This window comes from Prenolepis imparis, unplaced genomic scaffold (genome assembly GCF_030444845.1).
Source record: "Prenolepis imparis isolate NDT839.2.m4 unplaced genomic scaffold, iyPreImpa1.0 SCAF_1, whole genome shotgun sequence".
In the NCBI taxonomy this organism is placed as follows: Eukaryota; Metazoa; Arthropoda; class Insecta; order Hymenoptera; family Formicidae; genus Prenolepis; species Prenolepis imparis.
In genome coordinates, this window is record NW_028141159.1 from 16,359,070 (window position 1) to 16,379,312 (window position 20,243).

At 37.9% G+C, this 20,243-nt stretch overlaps 3 protein-coding genes across 9 annotated transcripts; all 3 read left to right on the top strand.

The window, feature by feature from the left end:
• Positions 1-76: 76 nt before the first annotated feature.
• Positions 77-11,415, top strand: Htt (huntingtin). 2 transcript variants are annotated; one of them, XM_083032044.1, is made up of 15 exons: positions 77-319; positions 395-575; positions 748-1,026; positions 1,105-1,246; positions 1,351-1,932; positions 2,003-2,601; positions 2,681-2,994; positions 3,080-4,387; positions 5,465-9,545; positions 9,632-9,837; positions 9,954-10,128; positions 10,210-10,623; positions 10,705-10,865; positions 10,988-11,075; positions 11,275-11,415. In XM_083032044.1, the coding sequence occupies exons 1-15, from the start codon at positions 234-236 to the stop codon at positions 11,371-11,373; spliced, it is 8,715 nt and encodes a 2,904-aa protein (XP_082888170.1). In that variant the 5' UTR covers positions 77-233; the 3' UTR covers positions 11,374-11,415. The 2 variants fall into 2 exon arrangements, with proteins under 2 accessions (XP_082888170.1, XP_082888172.1); XM_083032046.1 differs by lacking the exons at positions 77-319; positions 395-575; positions 1,105-1,246 and having other exon boundaries at positions 894-1,026.
• On the top strand, positions 11,344-17,176 carry LOC145932808 (uncharacterized). 5 transcript variants are annotated; one of them, XR_014424787.1, is made up of 11 exons: positions 11,344-11,484; positions 12,162-12,382; positions 12,465-12,801; positions 12,944-13,498; positions 13,688-13,817; positions 15,242-15,669; positions 15,751-15,997; positions 16,077-16,124; positions 16,202-16,510; positions 16,603-16,812; positions 16,880-17,176. XR_014424787.1 is itself a non-coding variant. In XM_083032055.1 (5 exons), the coding sequence occupies exons 1-5, from the start codon at positions 11,443-11,445 to the stop codon at positions 14,000-14,002; spliced, it is 1,398 nt and encodes a 465-aa protein (XP_082888181.1). In that variant the 5' UTR covers positions 11,344-11,442; the 3' UTR covers positions 14,003-14,341. The 5 variants fall into 5 exon arrangements, 3 of the variants coding, with proteins under 3 accessions (XP_082888181.1, XP_082888176.1, XP_082888178.1); XR_014424788.1 differs by lacking the exon at positions 16,603-16,812; XM_083032055.1 differs by lacking the exons at positions 15,242-15,669; positions 15,751-15,997; positions 16,077-16,124; ... (1 more) ...; positions 16,603-16,812; positions 16,880-17,176 and having other exon boundaries at positions 12,162-12,310; positions 13,688-14,341.
• An 882-nt stretch (positions 17,177-18,058) lies between these two features.
• On the top strand, positions 18,059-20,212 carry LOC145939695 (uncharacterized). 2 transcript variants are annotated; one of them, XM_083044198.1, is made up of 5 exons: positions 18,059-18,480; positions 18,616-18,842; positions 19,189-19,632; positions 19,715-19,811; positions 20,040-20,212. In XM_083044198.1, exons 1-3 carry the CDS (start codon positions 18,473-18,475, stop codon positions 19,257-19,259), a joined length of 306 nt encoding a protein of 101 aa, XP_082900324.1. In that variant the 5' UTR covers positions 18,059-18,472; the 3' UTR covers positions 19,260-19,632; positions 19,715-19,811; positions 20,040-20,212. The 2 variants fall into 2 exon arrangements, with proteins under 2 accessions (XP_082900324.1, XP_082900335.1); XM_083044209.1 differs by lacking the exon at positions 19,715-19,811.
• The last annotated feature ends 31 nt before the right edge of the window (positions 20,213-20,243 follow it).

Consider the following 20,243-nt stretch of genomic DNA (forward strand, 5'->3'; position numbering starts at 1 on the left):
TCTCTCTCTCTACGTTTCCGTACGATCTCACCCGAATGCACACCGAGCACACCCGAAGTCCGAACAGCTGGTTCCTAGTATGGCATCGGCCAGCGTGTAGCGATGTAGTATTTCGTGATATGTCCCTCAAGATCTGTCAAAAATGCACTATCAGGAGTAACAAAATGTCATTCGTCGATTACACGATTTGAAGAAGAGTTCTTGAGAAAACTAGCAAATTTTTTAAATACGACATGGCTCACTTGAATAATGTATTGAAAGCCGTGGAAACGTTAAATGCGCTACGAGAATCGGACGTCTCGTCGGATTCCGGAGCAAGGTATAAACAATAAACATTCTCTGACATAAATCTATTGAGACTATTCAATGAAAATAAATTTCTATATTTGAATAGGAAAGAGAAAACATCGTGCTGCACGATCATTGTTGAGGGGATATGTTCGCCAACTGTCAGACAGAATCCCAAGTTTCCACAAATTCTCACCGCTACTGTTGAAACATTGCTAGCTTTGTGCAATGATAATGAATCGGATGTCAGGATGGTTGCGGATGAATCTCTTAATAAAATTATAAGGGTATAATTGTATTTCTATATTTTTATGCCAGCAATATTATCTATCATAAAAGTTATAACGAGATGTTGATGGCAAATGACTCATGAAACTGTAACATAAGATATGCGATATATATATATATATATATATATATATATAAAATCAATTAATGTATGATCCATTTTTTTCACAGGCAATGGTTGACAGCAACATTGTTAAGATTCAGATAGAGCTTTACAATGAAATAAAAAGAAATGGACCTGCGCGCATATTAAGGGCTGCTCTTTGGAGATTTGGTTTACTAAGTCATATGATACGTCCCTCAAGGGGTAAAGCTTACGTATCAAATCTGATACCTTGTATAGTCATCATTGCACATCGATCTGAAGATACAGTGATTGAAACATTATCGCAATCATTACCATTAATTTTAAAAGTGTTAGGACCTTTCATGACAGACAAGGACGTTAAGGTAAATGCCTTGAAACTATACTTATAATTATAAAGTTTTATATAATCATGAGTTTTGAAAATATTAAATCTGTTTTAGAACTTGCTAAAAGCATTCTTTGAAAATATTACCTCTTCTCAAGCAGCTTTTCGTAGAGCAGCAGCAAATATGATTTTGACAACATGTATAAATTGCAGAAAGCCACAGTTCTTTTTAAATTATGTATTAAATTATCTATTAGGTATGGTAAATACCTATAAATTGTTATATATATGTGTGCAAAAACATTTATTTATCGATTAACTTATTTATTTATTAAATTGATATATTTTATTCCCATTACAGATATAATGACATCAACGAGAAATGCTGAAGATTATCCATCTACCATTATAGGCGGGTTTGGCTGCCTAAGAGTGATTTTACCTTATATATGTAAACCCTTGGAGCCTCAAGATGTTGAAATGCAACAGATAGATAATCTGTTACACATTTATGAATTGTGTTTGCACTACACAAAATGGCACTCCGATCATAATGTCATAAATGCAGCTTTAGAGACCTTGGCACAACTTTTAAAAATGCCTCCAAAGCCATTAGTATCCGTTTTATTGTCCTCAGAAGGCATAACTCAAAGCAGGATAATAATAAATCAAAATGCGTGCGCTCCTTCACTGGGTCAAATGAGTATTTCTAGTGCGAGTACCGCTTATGGTGGAAATTCCGATTCCATCTTGAACTTGATGCACGAACCTGATGTTCCAGAGATTACTCCGAATATAGAAAAGTGGATTGCAGATACGGAAACGATTTTGCCAGTCACGTGTAATCCACAAACGCAAAACGAATGTGGAATGAGCGATGTGACAGAGGTGAAGGAGAAGATATCGGAGAGTTATTGCGGTCTGAAAATTGGAGCTATTAATAGTAAGAACAAGTACGCATAAACGTAACTCGCATAATAACTTTACAAATACTAGCTTTTAATGTTTTTCAGATGACGAAGTTACGGAAGAAGGTAGCGATATCGAAAGCGAGATTGAAAAATCCGAGAAAACGCCGTATCCGAGCCTGCAAAGTGAACGATCGAAAGAGGATGATTATTCCGAAGAGGCTGCCACTCTATCCTTCGCTTCCCCGAAAAAATCTTTGGATTTCGCATTGTATGAAACGGATGTCGGGAGTTTTACGGACTCGGATATGCCTGTCAAGTTTTGTTGCCGTTATCTGGTGTCTTTCTTGCTGGCGGGCAAACCCGGGCATTTAATATCGGACAAATTATTTCGTGTCAGCGTAAAGTCTCTTGCTTTAACATGCGTGGGTTACATCTTGAAGCTTTATCCGCATTTGTTTACGATGACCGTGGCCAAAGAGTCAAGCGGCAATGAGACGAATCAATTGATTGCAGACATTTTGCTGTTTGCCAATCATTCAGATCCCCAGATCAGGGGCAACGTAGCGATGCTGATTGGAATCTTCTTGAAGTCTGTATTTGTCCAGTATGGCGGTTCCTTCCAGAACTTCGAAACAGAGTGTTCAATTCACAAAGGACATAAGGCTGGATCGTTAGGAGACTTGATAAAGCTACTTTTAAATGTGAGTTTATACAGTGTTCTTTTAAAAATCAAGACATTTCTTCTCTTGAATTTTTAACTTATTTTTGTCAAATATGTAGGGCTTGAATGATGATTCTGCAACAACTTGTCGTCAAACATTGGATGCGTTGAATCTCTGCTTATCGGAATTACTAGATTCCGTTAGCAATGAACATGGTCTTGCAATTTTGACTATATTGCCAAAACTTGTAAAAAATCCCTATTTTCTGGTAAAAGTAAAATTAGTTGACTTGTTGAGTAAATTGTCCTATATCACGATAGAACACATAACGGGGCAATCGTTATTCCAAGAGCATTTTATCGATGTTATAATAGCTTTATTGGGCGATCAAGACCAAAGAGTGAGACACGCCGCGTCGGATGCTATTGTTAAGTAAGATATATTTACAAAGTTCTGTCACATTTTATTAATCATATATCTTTTTTGAATAGATACTACTTTGCACTTTTTGTTTCAGGAGTATCCCTTGTTTATATTTTCGACATCCTCAAGAGGACACTGTTACGAGAAAGGCTACACAATATACTCAACAGTTTTTAAATGCTGTAACATCAAGTATCTCGGAACTGTCGTCTTATCAAGACAAACATAAACCGTTCGTGAACACGTCTGTCAAGCCCTTTGTATTTCTGAATCATTACAACGGCGTAAATTACGATTCCAGTGTGGAATATTCTCTCTCTCGTATAGTTAATATTTTAACGGAGATATTGACGGTGCATTCCTCGAAATATCTCATTTACGGATGCTGCGAAACCCTTTTCCGCTTGAGCGAGACTTACCCGACCACGGTTTATGCGAGAGGATGGGATTGTATTCTAATGAAGACACTGCCGAAAAAATCTAAGAAGACTAGCGACCGATCAGACACAAGCGACATCAGTTTTGCAAACGAGATGATCTCGTCTCCGGTAAGCAGCGGTCTTTTATCATTGACTTTGCCCCTGTTAACGTCATCGACCATCAGCTTGGATCTGTCCACCCATCGACATCTGATCCTCCTCGCCGGTAATCTGGCCTCCGGATTGGCCGCCTGCAGTTTTAAAGCCGGCGGCGATTCGATGAAACAGTGGAATATTTGTAAGGACAGATACATGGAATTGTTATTAACGCACATCACGAGAGTTCTCAACATCTTCGTCCACGTGGTCGACGAGGTGCAACTGATCCAGGCCAGTGCCAAGCCCGTATTTTCGTCTTTATCGTCCACGCAAACGTTGTCACCGAAGAAGAGAACCGTGTCGGAGCAAAAGTCGAAGGAGAAGGGGGAGAGGATCGGTTTGAGAAGCGGAAAGGAGCATGTGGGAACGTTTGTCGGCATACCGCATTACATGAGGATACACGACATTCTGAAAGCGGCGCATTCCAATTATCTGGTCACTCTGCAGCACGAAGCTAGCGAGATGTACGTTTCTTTGCTGAACGCGATACTGGATGTTCTCTCTCAGATCCTCGAAATCGCGTCCATCCACGAAGCGAGTAAAATAGCGGAGGAGGTGTTGTGTTACCTGAAGACCACCGTCGTGTTGTCGCCAACGGCGACGGTTCGATGCGTGCAGCAGTTGTTGAAATGCTTATTCGGCACAAATGTGTGCGCGCAGTGGAGCGAGCTGGACGTACAGAAGAATACGGATCGTTGCGGTACGCTGCGAGATGACATCGGAGGTTTTTACAATCAGTGCTTTCAATATCCGGCCAGGCAAATGGCGAACACGATCAAATGCATCGGGAATAATTGCAGGGGTGAAAACGAGCCGGATACCGGGTAATTATTCTGATACCTTAACGATTGCCGCACAGATTGATACATAATTAATCTATTTTAATAGTCAAACAGATCAAAATATTTAATTTCTTCACTTAACTTTTATTTTAATTCAACATCGAGGGGTCGCAAATATTTTTAGGAACTAAGATCTTTCTTTTAAGAACTTTCCTTAACTAAAAATTATTTAAATTAACCATAAATTAATGTTTAAATTCATATATAAATATAAATTAAAGTTACTTTTTTATTTAATAATCCTCCTAATAAAATATAATTAAAAAAAAATTTTTTTTTAATATTTCTTTATTCACTTTTTAAGCTTATATTAAATTCAATAGGATTTTCTTGTCCCCATAATTTTATTTAAGAATTTTTACTTGAAATTTAAATTATAAAATTTTATTTAAAACAGTTTTAATTTCGTCAATTGCTTCATTACAGTTTCCATTTAAAAAACAACTGATTGTGCTAAATCTTAAATTCTTAAAATATAAATAAAAAAATCATGTTATCAAACCTACAATTCTAAATTAAAAATTATCTATTCTTTAACTATATACAGGGTGTTTCTAAAACTATGTCGGAGATTTTAAGGACATATTCTAGGGATCAAAATAAGAAAAAAAATTCTTATAAACATGGGTTCAAAAATGAAAATTAGCACCCCTCCATATCTCCTTTTCAAAGTCGGATCAAATTGTCAAAATCACATAAAAATGGTTTCATGTGTAAAAGGTCACTATTAATTATTACACTGCAAAATTTCAATGATCTGTGAAAGTCTCCGAGAGCTAATTTTTCGATTTTCCCCCCAACTCTAGGAGGCGATAACTCAGAGGGAAAGCATTTTTGGACCCATGTTGATACGAACTTTTTTTCTTATTTTGACCTCTAGAATACGCCCTTAAAATCTCCGACATAGTTTTAGAAATACCCTGTATATATTAAAATCATCATAATTTTTCTTAATCTATAATTTATTAAAATAGATTTCTATACAATTAAATAAATTTTTTTATAAATATAATTGAATTAAATTAAATATTTTTATTAAATCATAAATTATATTTTTAGGTGGATAGGATTGTTACGCAGAAAAGGCGATCGAAAGTTTTCGTCGGTTTTTAAGACTTTGGCGCGATCCTCGGATCAAAAGACGTCGGTGGCATCATTTATTCGGCTCTTCGAGCCGATGGTTATAAAGTCTTTGAAACAATACACCGTTACGAGTAACATCGCCTTGCAATGCCAAGTTCTGTTGTTGCTGAGTCAACTGGTTCAACTCAAGGTGAATTACTGTCTGCTAGATTCCGATAAGATATTCATCGGATTCGTGTTGAAGCAATTCGAATTTATCGAAGAGGGTCACGTACAACAGACCGAAGATCTTCTGCCGAGGATATTCAATTTCTTGGTACATCTATCTTACGAGAAGAATCACTCGAAAGCGATAATAGGTATACCGAAGATAATTCAGTTATGTGACGGTCTGATGGCGAGCGGACAACCGGCGATCACGCATTGTATACCTGCACTAGCACCCGTTATCGAGGATATATTCCTCATTCGCAACGGAAGCTCGAGCGTGGTCGAGCAGCGGGAATTGGAAACAACGAGAGACGTGCTGATAGCTATGCTGCTGCGTCTGGTAGAGTATCACGAGATAGTCGAGCTTCTGGCGCTGTGTCTGGCCGAGTCTAGATTCAGTGGTGATGGTAACGGCGAGGAAAAATGGCGAAGATGGTCCAGACTGACTATGGACACTGTGCTTCCGATACTGGCGGCTGGAAAACTCAGGATAGAATCCGAGAGAGCGCACGTCGCGCTGGTGAAGCTATTTGCGGCTGTTTCGCCCACGGTTTTCCGACCGGTGGATCCTCTCCTCAAGATACTGTTCACCGCATCGATATCCACGACAGCATCAAGTCTGAAACTGAAGCGATGGCTAGGCATGATCAATGTCGTGCTGCTTTCGTTGATCTCCTGCGCGAAGGAAGAGGCTATGCTGGCGCGTCTCTTGGATCTCAATGTATGTGTGACAGATGTGTCACCTCTGTTCTCGCCATATCAATGTTTCGACTCTTCCTCTTCTTCCCACGAATGTTCCACGGATCCTTTGAACGCCTTGAGCATCCAATCGCGCCAAATGCCACCCGAACATATATTAGCCAGATTCATATTCAAGGTGATCAACCTGATAAGCGGGAAGGTGTTCAATCTACTCGGACTGGTGAATCACAAGTCCACGGATCCTTTCATCGGTTTCTCCGATTACACGGCGGATGACAATTATCTGGTGCATCAATTCGCTTTCTTCCTGCAATTGTGTATTCACATGTTCGAGTCCGGCAGCCACTGCAAAGTGGCAAACGCGACAATGCAAATGATTCAAGGACGCAACGTGTCCGACGAGGAGAAGCTGCTCGTCGACGACTTAAACTGCTTGATGCTCGGCATCGGGAACATATGCCCGACGGTGACCTGCCAGTGGGCTTATCTGATGATCCTGCTGGGATACAACGAGATGTCCTTCTGGTCCAAAGTGTTGGGCACCAGCGAAAGCGCCGATTATATCGTCATACATCCTCGACCGAGCGAAAAAAAAGTTACACGCGATTATATTAACGGTAGTATAAACAATCAGATTATCAGAAGAGGAGGAATCATATTATTCTGCGACTACATATGCGAGAATCTCAACGACGTGGAACCGCTGACGTGGCTGTTGGTCAACCACATAGAGGAAGCCGTGGACATCGCCGTCGAGTCTCCGGTGAGAGATCTTCTGACCACAGCGATACACAGAAACCCGGCGGCCAGCGGACTGTTGGTGCAAGCGATAGCGACCAAATGTACGAATCTATCGCGACCCAGTTTTATAAAGCGTCTGCTACAGTGTATCGAGGGTGCGCATCACTCGCAGAGCGGCGCGGTTATAATGACCCTAATACCAAGACTCTTGTCCACCAAGTATCTCGCTCTATCGAGAATGGCGGCGAAAATCGCCAGCCGCAGAGTGGAGATACTGTTGACCACTAGCGCGGAGGACGCGATCGAACAACTGTCGAAGGACGATCTCGTGAAGATTATGGATATCCTGCAGACCACCAAGCTGGCCAGGAAACACGGGGGCCTGGTCAGTCTGTTGAACAAGCTGGCCGTACAATATTACGATCTGTCGCCGTTGGAGCTCGATCAGTGCAGACCGTTCAATCCGTCCACCGTGAAGAACATTCAGTTGGATCGGAATTGGTTCCTGTCGCAGGTGAGATTACGATGCTGCCACCCCAGCGCCGGCAACAATCCTATGGAATTGGCGCAGTTGCTCAAGGACTTGGATTTCGACGATTGCTTGAGTATTTTCTCTTGCAAGGAGTTCAATTTGAAAATTTTGAAACATTGCATAATATTGGGCGCGAGACTCAGCGTCGAGAAGTGCCAGGAGTTAGAATTCGGACAAGCTCAATGCGAGAAAGATTTTCACTTTAACGCGAGCCCTTTGTACATCGCTGCCAAGCAATGTTTGCTGGAGCACATTCATTATATCTGCGAACTCGTGCCGAGGCCGCATCAGATTTACAATCTGGAAGCGGAAGGGAATAGCAGCGGGAAGGAGCTGAAATACGCCGCTAGATTTTCCGAACTGATGAGCGACCCTCTGTATTGGGAGATCCTATTCACGATAATCCCGACCGTCAAGATTTACATGAAGACGTTACCGAAGCTGGCCAAGTACAACGTAGCCAAGATCGACGTGAGATTCGAGGAGGATATCGCCAAGTTTTCCATGCTGTGCCTCGAGCTGGCGCATTGGATTATTTATTCCGATGGACGGAATCTTCGTAAGTTGAAGTCGCACGATATGGACCTCGCGCTGAGTTGCGCGGCCGAGATCCTGAGACACGCCGCTCCGAGCAAGATTTTCGGGGATAGTGCTCGGTACACCTGGGTCTGTTCCGCGGCGATTTCCTTGACGAGGGTCGTGGAGAGTGTATTAACGACGATGGACCCTCTACCGATTGTGGATTCGCAGGCGTTAGAACCGGCTCTCGAAGACGACGACACCAAGGATTACGCTCGGGCGTGCATTCAGATGGCATCGATAGTAGCTTGGCTCGAGAAGCGTCAGGTGGAAGGCTTCTCCACGAGAGACATCCCGCCGTACTTGTTCAACACTATAAAGTCGCTAGTCGTTAGCATAAGTCGACAGCCGTTGGTGAACTCTTACATTTTGACACCTCCGTTGGTATGGAAACGCGGGACGGGTCACATCGTCGGCTCGGGTCCCACCAAATGCTACTTTCCTCTGTTGTCGTCCGAGTCCAATCTTCTGCAAGAGGTGGATATTCTAGAGCAGTTTATTTACCGAGTAAATTTACTGGGCTGGACCTCGAGGTCGCAATTCGAGGAGATCTGGATGGCGTTCCTGAGCGTTCTCAACTTCTCCCAGAACGAGAACACGTCCAAGGAAGACGTGGCGGCTTTGATTCAAGCCAGTGGCCTGGCGGTTCAAGCGATAACGAGATTGTTGTTGCAGACGTTGCTGCTGCCGTGTCCCGGAAATCCCGATGCCAGCGTTCTCATTCATCATCCGAGAGATCCGCAGCTCTCGGTTCACAAAATCAGTTCTCAGAAACTGTACGCGATACAGGAGTTACTCCTGTGGAAGTACGAGTACATGAACGACGCGGAAGGTAAGAACGGTCTGAGATTGGATCACATATTCCGCAGAGGAAACGTGGAGAGAGCCGCGATGACGTCCGACAGATTCACGTATAGTCAACTGTCGGTCTCCTACTTATGGTCGCTGTGCAATTTATACGAGGACAAGTTGAACGCTTCCGTTCTCGACTTGAGGAACAGAAGGAACGACGCGCTGATGTCCGCGTCGCTCGATCTAGATTCGTGTCTGCGTTTCCTGATTGAACATTACACCATCTGGATGTCGCCGCAGGCCAGGACACCGGTACAATTGTTGACGGAGATCGTCAAATCGATTTTGGCGATCTCGGAACTCTTTCTGGAGAGATCGCAGTACCAGTGGATGTTGGACGTGTGTCTAGAAGTCTTCAGGATACATCCGACGGAGAACGCGATTCTACATCAATATCTGGCTATTTCTACGTGTAAAGCCGCTGCCGTTTTAACGCCGTTGGTAAGGAGACTTTATTCGACAATTTTCATCCGTATAATGAATATATGTATAGATCATTTTCAATCAATATATTATCTCTTCATTAGGATTTGGATACTTTGGATAAGGTGAAACGCATAGTGGATATTAATTTTAAATCCGGTTTCCTCGCCTCCAGGGTTTCCGCGCTTCACGGCTCTCTGTACCTGCTACAAAGCGCGGTACTAACCAAGTGCGAGGAAACGATGAATATCATACATCCTCTAGCCATCGAGTATATACAGAAACACATTGACTCGCAAGATTCAAATAGGTAATTTCGTGAAATCTAATTTAATTTCGATCAGTAAGAGAATATCGAAGTCATTCGTTCATTTATTTGATCTAATTTCTTTTTATCTAAGTTATTGTGTTGTGCTTCATGTACAGCATTTCAAGTCAGAGCGAAGAGCATCAGGGAATAATGTGGGCTCTGGTATTCTTCCTGCTGGAACACGCGGAGGATACGCCTCCGGACTCGGAAGCACCAGCCGTGTTGGAATTAGTCCTTTCTCTAGTCACGTCTCAGAATCTCTCATACGGTTTACATCAAATGTTGCTGCAGGTACGTTGCTTATTACTGCGTCTCGATAAACTCGATTTATATGAAACAACGTGATACGAAGAAGCGTATTTACCTCGACAGGGTCTCGAGAGACTCGTCGCAACGAAGAGCATAGTTGGAAAGGTCGCCGAGCAGATCGTTAAGATCGCGATAGACCGGCTGAAGCAACCGAGCCCGTTTCTGGCTCTACCAGCGCTGCAGCTTCTGCTGACCTGTATGTACACGGAGGCGGCCGACCGACTGAATCGTCCCGGCATCGAGGAACCATTACCCGATGTGGAACCGGAGACGCTGGTCCGATCCATAGAGCGTATATCCGCGATATTCGACAAGATCCGCAAAGGTCATCCCATGGAGGTCGAGGTGCTGTGCACGGTTCTATCGAGCGTTCTCGGCGATTTTTTCCCTCCTTCGGAAATCCTGACCAAGGTCATAGGGGAATTTCTGTCTCCGCAGCAACCGCATCCGAGATTACTCTCTGCCGTTGTCTTTAAAGTTTGTAAATTTGCGATAAAGATCAAATTACGTATTGCATATAAGAAACGAATGTGAATTCTCCAATTCTAATTTTTCCAGGTCTGCGAGAAAGCGTGTACCTGCACGGAAATGGAGCTCCTTCAAGACTGGGTGGTCTTCAGTTTACCGAATTTCATTCAGAGCTTGCCGATGACGATGTCGACCTGGTGTTTGTCCTGTTTCTTTATAAGCGCATCGACGAATCATTGGTTGAGAGCTTTGTATCCTTTTCCGGGTTGATTTAACTCTAATTCTTTTACAAAATATTTAAAAAATTTTTTTGTGCTTTCATGAAATTGTTGTAAAGTAGGAATAACGCGATTCCTTAGCTATAATATGGCAGATTTCCGTACGTTCAATCTAGAATAGGAAAGTACGAGTATGAAGATAAGAAGATGTTGTGCATAGCCGCTTCGGACTTTTATCACAAGGTATAGATTAATATTCTAATATTCTAATTTAATCTTTCATTTAATTACTTTTAATTACTTTTATTAATTACTTTCATTTAATTACTTACTTTAATTCTTAATCTTTAATTCTTAATATTTTAATTTTATAATTTCTTAATTTACATGCATACACCTGTTATTTATCATTTACTTTATTCTGTCGTATCATTGATTTCAGCTGTCTAAGGAATCGCAAAAGAAGGCGTTTGTCGAGACTTTCGAAGCAGCTGCTAAGGAACCCGGGACCCCATTCAGTGATATTCTAGCTTCTTTTTAATTGACGTTTACCATATGTGTCGAGAAAGAGAAATATTCTACAAGATGTTAAACTGTATAATATTGATGTATGCTATTACCTGTGCGGTGTCACGCACACACGTGTACATTTGTATGTATGATACAATATTTATTTTACATTATGCCCCGTCAAAGAGAGATATACAACTTGTTTTACAATAAACAGTATTTTTTAAGTAAATCTATCATGCCAATTTTATATTTATATATATGGAGAAATTTTTATTATTTATTTATAAAATATAAAGCAGACGGAGAACGCGATACATATATCTTATTCGTGTGTTACAGAAAGATATACTTATTGTTAGCTTTGCGACACTAAACAAATTTAAACTAAATTTTCCGTGAATTTGCTAATTAAACATTAAACTTTGCAATAAACTCGAATCGAAACATGTTCGCATCGATTAAAAACCTGTCAAACTCGTTCTCCGTGCGGATATCAATGTATATAATCTTTCGTAATCATTTAACTTATACTTTTTCATATTTCTTCGAGTCTCCTTTTTTCGCAAAAAGATCGCTGATCAATCGAATAAAATTCGGCATGATTTCTTTGAGCGATGCAAATTAAAAATTGTGTATTGGTAACGAAGTTATGAATCTGAATTCGATTCTCCTCGACAGAATTTCGGTATCACGTAAAGAATATATATTAAATATAAAAGAGATTTTGTAAAACGAGTCAGATATGGTGAGTTTATGTTACATTTGAAAAGCTTGAGAGTTGCTTCTGGGCTATGATTGAGCTATGAATTATTTCAGGAAACCATGGAACTTTACAAGAGAATTCCTGCGAACGGACACAAAGAGTACGCTGGATATCATCGCGGCGACTTCTGCTCCAATTGCGGGCAAAACGAGTACGAGGATGCGTTGCGCAGCATCGCGACCCGGAAGAGGAGGACGAAGAGGTACGAAAAGCATTGCCCCTCGTGTCACTGTCCGCCCGAAAGACGAAGATCTTCTCCGTCTGGTGGACCAAGGTAAAATAAAAGAAAAATGTCCCTTATTCTTATTCAACTGAATATTAATAATAAATTGTAATCGTTCTCTTCGATCTTGAAGAACTTTGGAAAATGTCGAAGCTATGTTAAATCGATACGAACGCGTCTTCGCGGAGCCGACCAGCTCGACCATCAAGAAGTCGCAGAGCAGTCCTCTGTCGCAGAAGATATACTGGCACGATTGTCAGACTGGTGGACATTCTCGTTGTCCCAGAAAATCGATGCAGCAAGCTCGTCGTCAGCGAAGAACCGAACACGACAGGTACTTATGTAGGATGAAGGGAGACACGGTCAACTCGGAACCGATCAACGAAGATGTCGAAGCTTGCTCCAAGTACGCGCAATCGGCACCAATCAAGAGTTCGTTGAAGAGGCATAATCACTTCAGAGAACCCGAGGTAAGGCTTGTGTTTCTCATTAGATGTCGACAAAAATTTTTTTGCTTTGCAAATTCTAAAGAATTGTAGTTCACTCTGTAAAATTCAATCATCGTAATCGGCTTTTAATTTATCCGATCGCTATAATTATAATGTCTTTCAGGGATCGCCGGACGAGCAAGAATACTCTGACGCTGAAAGTGAGATGTCTACCAAGTACGCTTCGTGCGTCCGCCAATCGAGGAAGAGAGAGGAGAAGGAATCGCGCATAATAAATTCACATCTCGGATCATCGAGGCGTCATCAAGGTGTAGGCGGGGACGGTGAATATATCTCGGAGATGAGGAACACCGAGAGCGACGTCGACTATCAGCGGAACGCGCGCGAGTATCATGAAGCAAGGAAACTCATTCTGGAACTTGAAGAGCTGGAGAGGCTGAAGGGCGAAGCAGCAACGGCGACGAGGGTAAACGAAGATGATAAGAGGCTCGACGGACGTAGACGTGATGTCGCGAGAGCAACGAAGCAGAAGAGACCGTCCGGTCACGACGCTGCGCCGAGCGAGTCATCCGCGCTGATCAAGGAATCAATCGATGATTCCGCAAAGAAACTCACGCTTAATGGACCTGCGCATTTAGCCAAGTTGGATCTCCATGCCACGAAGACTCGTATTTTGGAATCGATCGATCATATGCTCGACACCATGGACAACACGAAAGTAAATATATTTTAATGCTTTGAACACACTTGAATTCGTATTTATCAATTTCAATACATATATGTATTTATATCTTTTGATGATTTATATATATTGGAAGCAAATCTCTTTATTATATCTCGCAAAGAATTTATAAAATTTATAACAATCGAGTTGTTATACTCTTCATCAATGTAATACTCTGTCTAGAACGACGCACCGATGCGACAAGAAGAAACGGAACAAGAGACCATCGAGAAGATAACTCGCGAACTCCAGGAGAACGGCTGGCAGTTATTGTTCAACGCTTTGACGATACACAGGAACTCGACAGACTCCGGTAAAAAGACCGTTCGCTTGGAATGTCTGAATCATATTCGGCAACAGCTCGACAAACTCTACGCCCTCGAATCGACTTTGGACAATTGCCCGCTTAAATTGCAATCCCTGTCGAATCACGATATACCGTGTAACGAAGAACATCAACAGACGCAACAACTGGAGCATAAAATTGCGGAATCTTGAACTCAAAAGTCCATATTCGTCGTCTCGTTTATTAAATCTGTCAAAGAACTGTGATAAATTTCAAAGATCCATACGTGGGTTTTTTCGCAAAAATATATACGTTCGTAAGCATCGTGAATGCAGTTTGCGGAATGAAGTTATAGAACAAAATAATTGCATACGCAAGCATCATCATGCGTTAAAAATACAGATTGTCAAAGTATACGTTATTAAAAATGTTTAGCACGTGTTGTGCGAATCAATATTTAAGATAAACATATATATATAATTTGATAAAATATAAATATTAATGGAATTTGTAAGAAAAATCTGATGTTATTATTTGCTCGCAAATTTTAGAACTAGATTAAAGCCATTCAGTAGTTGATTGACTGTATATCTTTCAGGCTGAGAGATTTAATTGGTAGCAATAGCTTTATTGTTGAAACGTTTTAAGTATACATCAGAGTATACATAACTACTCTCTATTTTCTTTCATATATAATAATAATAATATATATTATCGCGCGATGATAGAGCTCTACGCATTTTTTGTATAATATATTTTTATTTAATCGAGTAAGAATCGGAGTGAGAGAGAGACAAATTCGATTAGAAATTCAAGTTTCATAGCGATCTTTAAGGACAATAAATATTTCTTTAATCGTAATTAGAGTCGCAAATATATTTCGTCCGATGTTTTATCGCGTTTAAATTTCGTGGATTTAAATATAAGTCGGATTGAGAATGCGCAGTCTCATTCTCAATACGCCCGCAAATACGTCTAAAATTAAAACCTCTTCGGGATATATGTTTTCCTAAATCATGCCTCTTTGTACGGTATGTTCTCCGTATCATCTCTCGCCAGAGTTAATAGCAAAGCATGTGTTGCAAAGAGGCATGATTTAGGAAAACATATATGGCAAAGAGGTTTTAATTAATGCATATTTACGGGCGTAAAAGGTAATCATTTACAGCTAGTAAACTACATTACCGACCTTAGACACGTAAAAGATAAACACTGTTAGTACGTAATACGTAAACTTAATGGAGGTTAATACGAATTGAGAGAATCGAAAAGATACAATATACTGTTTTGTCCGCATAGAACGTGCTTTTTCGAGAAGCTGCTGCATGTAATTAATATTATATATTAACAATTTTTGCTTTTTTTTTCACTGGATTTAGACACAATTGTTTTGATCAATTACTTGATGACTATTTTTTTATTTCGAAAATTTATTATTTTCTCTTTCGCAGACTGAAGAAGAAGGCACTGAGGAAGAGTTTACGAATCTTGCCGGAGATGAGAGAGTTTTAAAGCTGTCATAATTCGTCGAGAACATTATTATTCATCATATAGAACAATACATCCATTGGCATGTGGCATCAGCGTTCTGGGAAAAATTCGAGAATACAGAGGACAGCCAACAGGGAATTGTTTAAGCATGCTGTGGATGATCTGTACATTATGTTCACAGAGTTTTTATCTGTTCTAAAAATGTTGGAATATTTAAGACAAAACACAGATGCGGCTACAATCCATCAAGCCGAAAATGATATGGAAGCATGATTCATCTTGAGAGCTATGTTGTTGAGTCCATCACCTCTGTGTCACGAATGTATTATAGAGCAGTATTGTAAAATTGCCTTCAATGTATTCTGCAATTCAGACAACTTGTCACAGGGTAAACATTTATCTTAATGTGTTCACATTTGTGATTTATTCAATACTTATGAGATATATACAGAAATATGTTTTAAAACAGATATATCAGTTAATCAGAGATCCATTAAGATTGCATTGAAACCCATTGTACTCAGTACATTGTACCCAGGGAGTCGACAACTGTCAGCTAAATGGATTGTTTATTTGTTTCACGAGACAAACAGAAAACTAATTGAGTTAAAATTATTGGAGAGACTTGTAGGAAATGCACTCATATCATTAATTCATACTTGTATGAAGAATCATGTGATTCAAACATGCAACAAAACATTTGATTATAATAATAGGTACAAATGTCATATAAAGCTTTATATATATATATATATATATTTATATTTATATTTATTATTATTTACTTTTTCGCAGCTTGAAGAAGGATGCATGGAACAAGAGTTTGCTAATCTTGCGGAAGATGTGAGTTTTAAAGCTGTCATAATTCGTCGAGGATATTATTATTCATCATATAAAACAATACATCCATTGACATGTAGCATCAGTGTTCTGGGAATTATTCGAAAATACAGAGGACGGCCAACCGGGAATTGTTCAAGTCTGCTGTTGATGATCTGTACATTATGTTCACGGAGTTTGTACCTGTTCTAAAAATGTTGGAATATTTAAGACAAAACACAGATGCGGCTACGATCCATCAAGCTGAAAATGATATGGAAGTACAATTCAAGCTTCTCTTGAGAGCTATGTAGTTGAGCCTATTACCTCTGTGTCACGAATGTATTATAGAGCAGTTATATAAAATTGCCTTTATAATGTATTCTGCAATTCAGACAACTCGCCACAAGGTAAACTTTTATCTTAATGTGTTCACATTTGTGACTTATTCAATACCTATGAGATATATACAGAATTATATGTTTTAAAATGGATATATCAGTTAATTAAAGATTCAGTGCATTGGATGTATCCAGGGAGTCGACAACTCAGCTAAATGGATTATTTATATGTTTCACGAGACAAACAGAAAACTAATTCAGTTAAAATTATTGGAGAGACTCGTAGGAAATGCACTCATATCATTAATTCATACTTGCATCAAAAATCATGTGATTCAAACATGTGACAAAACATTTGATTATAATAATAGGTACAAATGTCATATAAAGCTATATATATATTTATATTTATATTTATTATTATTTTCTCTTTCACAGCTTGAAGAAGGATGCATGGAACAAGAGTTTGCTAATCTTGTGGAAGATGTGAATTTTAAAGCTGTCATAATTCGTTGAGGACATTATTATTTATCATATAAAACAATACATCCATTGGCATGTGCCATCAGCGTTCTGGGAATTATTCGAGAATACAGAGGACAGCCAACGGAATTGTTCAAGCATGCTGTGAATGATCTGTACATTATGTTTACGGAAAAAGAATTTTTTTTTTTACAGAAATAAAAATTTTGCATAAAATTTAATAAGTCAATTTAATAAGTAATTAACACACATGTACACTAATATAAAATAGAAATCTTATTCAGAAATATTGTTCTATTCAATTAAGTTACTTTAGTTCTTCGAAAGTCAAAAGAAGATTGTCGAGTATTAAAAAAATATTTTTATTGCCATCATAGTATTTATACATTTGTGTGTAAATATTTTTTATTTATAACTTTTATTGGCAATCATAAATTTTCTTTCGTAAGTATCATATAGTATATTATATGATTCACATAATCAGATCTTTACGAGATTTCAGAAAACAGATTAGCATCTCATTGTTACTTATCACTTATATATTTTATAATTTTTCTACATATATATCTTATGCATATCTCAATTAAAATAAAGTAAGAAATTAAAAAATTTATATATAATTTTGGCAAAAAGCAATAATATAACTGTATATAAAAAATCAGTTTTCATATATTTTTGTTATTAATTTACAGATAAATATTACAGATAATTATTAATACAATTAACGTGCAATTAATATAGTATTTTAATATCTTCGATAAGTCATCTAAATTAATAGATTATATTTTGCGAAAAGATAAATAGTTATCGAGCAATAATATATGTGTCTTATTGCGCTCGAAAAATCGTCTGAGTTAATAGGGGAACATATTTTGCGAAGAGGTATAGTGTAGTAATATGTGTCTTCAGGTCCGAAAAATCGTCTGAGTTAATAGGAATACATGTTATGCAAAGAGGTTGATCGAAGTAACGTCGGTAATGAAGGTTGGTAAATTATCGACGTTATTATCGATAAATTACCAACCTTTATTACCGACGTTCCTTTGAACAACCTCTTTGCATAACATGTATTCCTATTAACTCAGACGATTTTTCGGGAATATTAAAAGACATTTATTGCTGCACTACCTCTTTGCAAAATATGTTCCCCTATTAACTCGGACGATTTTTCGAACGTCTTAAGAGACACGTGACACATGGGATACATAACCTGTTTTAAATTAAATTAAATTTATTAAATAATGCTAAATAATTTTTACAAATTGATGATACTCGTAAATAAAAAATTCATAATAATCAAAAATACAATATGTATCACTATGAACGTTGTCATTAACAATTATTAAAATATTTAGTCATGATGTGAAATATCGATGACAGCTTTTACGCGAAAATTGTAATAAAATGCCGAAATAAGGAGAAAAAAAGAAAAAGAAAGAAAATACTGCATTTCAAAAGAAAATTGATAATAAAAGAAGAAAAATAAAATACTCAAAGTGATTTCAATAATTATTATATTATATTGCGAGAAAATGGCGATTTATCAGGATGCAAAAGTAATTATACCTTCATTAAAAATATATATACTTACAGGGAGATAAATATTTGTAAATTTTTCGATATATTTCATATATTGTTTTATATTTGTTTATTCTCAAATATATATAATAATAAATGTTTTTCTTTTTCAGCAAATCCAAGCACAAACATTGTTATTCATTCCGGCTCTATGTATCTTCATTACATGCAGTTGCAAGGAGATATTTGCCAAGTATAATAAAATACAAAGACTGTTTTCTGCTATTAGCAGTAATATTAATAAATATAAACAAGTGTGATATGGGGACAGGATTTTGTCAACATTATTTTTTTATAGACAAAGGAATTGATGCAAGCAATGGAAGAGTCTTTGCTGCAGGTATCACAGGCACTTTACAATTCTGTTAATCAACTGTTATATTTTAACAGATAAAAATAAAATTTTAACAGATAAAAATAAAATGTGCATATTTATATTTATCAGTATATAATTTTACTTTTATGCATTAACAAAAACATTTCTTTGTTCTAAGTTTGGGATTTTTAATTGCAATTTATTAATTTTGTCCGCATAGAACGCGCTTTTCCAGGAAGCTGCATGTAATTAATATTATATATTAACAATTTTTGCTTTTTTTTCATTGGATTTAGACACAATTGTTTTGATCAAATACTTGATGACTCTATTTTTTTATTTCGAAAATTTATTATTTTCTCTTTTGCAGCTGAAGAAGAAGGCACTGAGGAAGAGTTTGCGAATCTTGCCGAAGATGAGAGAGTTTTAAAGCTGTCATAATTCGTCGAGAACATTATTATTCATCATATGGAAATATAGAACAATACATCTATTGGCATGTGGCATCAGCGTTCTGGGAAAAATTCGAGAATACAGAGGACAGCCAACAGGGAATTGTTCAAGCATGCTGTGGATCATCTGTACATTTATGTTTACGGAGTTTCTACCTGTTCTAAAAATTTTGGAATATATAAGAAGAACAAGGATGCGGCTACGGATCCATAAAGCATCAAAAATGATATGGAGGCACAATTCAAGCTCATTGTCAGAGCTACATTGTTGAACCAATTACTATTGTGTCACGAATGTACTATAGACCAGATCTATAGAATTGCCTTTAATGTATTCTGCAATTCAGACAACTTTTCTCAAGGTAAATATTTATCTCAATGTATTCACATTTTTGCGATTTATTTAATACTTAGATATATACAGAAATTCTTTATTTAAATCAGATATATCAATTAATCGAAGATCCAGTGCATTGGATGTAGTCAGGGAGTCGACAACTGTCAGCTAAATGATTGTTTATATGAGATGCTTGTTTTGCAAGTATTGTAATATAAAAAAATACATTTCAAATCTTTTATTATGTAATATTATTATCTTCAACATTATATTTACTTTTATTATCTTATCTTACATTAAAATACTCTTTTAAAATTTTAATTTATTTCTATCTATAATTATAAATAAATTAAAATATAAAATTGGAGAGACGAAATGAAATCTAAGCAGACAATGCAGAAATATAAATGTGAACTGTTTGTTCTTTTGCAGGAACGATGCAAAAAAGACATTGAAAGCAATGATGAGCCATCAGGACTTTGATACTCTCTTTTTTATCAAGATGTAGATTGGAAGCTTATTAGCAGCATAGAGAAACAATTAATATCTTTAAAGTACAGCCAGATTCATAGCGTGTAATATTATTCATTATTGTGCACCATATAATAGTGATCTCATTAGTGTGCATTTCTTTTG

What these genes read in the sequence shown, in the direction of transcription:
- LOC145932808 (XM_083032050.1), top strand. Translation starts at nt 11,443, where the DNA reads ATGCTATTACCTGTGCGGTGTCACGCACACACGTGTACATTT. An exon ending in ATCACTTCAGAGAACCCGAG is followed by an intron (nt 12,802 to 12,943) that starts GTAAGGCTTGTG and finishes AATGTCTTTCAG; the next exon opens with GGATCGCCGGACGAGCAAGA. An exon ending in ACACCATGGACAACACGAAA is followed by an intron (nt 13,499 to 13,687) that starts GTAAATATATTT and finishes TACTCTGTCTAG; the next exon opens with AACGACGCACCGATGCGACA.
- LOC145939695 (XM_083044198.1), top strand. An exon ending in TGGAAGAGTCTTTGCTGCAG is followed by an intron (nt 18,843 to 19,188) that starts GTATCACAGGCA and finishes TCTCTTTTGCAG; the next exon opens with CTGAAGAAGAAGGCACTGAG.
- Htt (XM_083032044.1), top strand. Translation starts at nt 234, where the DNA reads ATGGCTCACTTGAATAATGTATTGAAAGCCGTGGAAACGTTAAATGCG. An exon ending in TCGTCGGATTCCGGAGCAAG is followed by an intron (nt 320 to 394) that starts GTATAAACAATA and finishes ATATTTGAATAG; the next exon opens with GAAAGAGAAAACATCGTGCT. An exon ending in CTTCGGACTTTTATCACAAG is followed by an intron (nt 11,076 to 11,274) that starts GTATAGATTAAT and finishes CATTGATTTCAG; the next exon opens with CTGTCTAAGGAATCGCAAAA.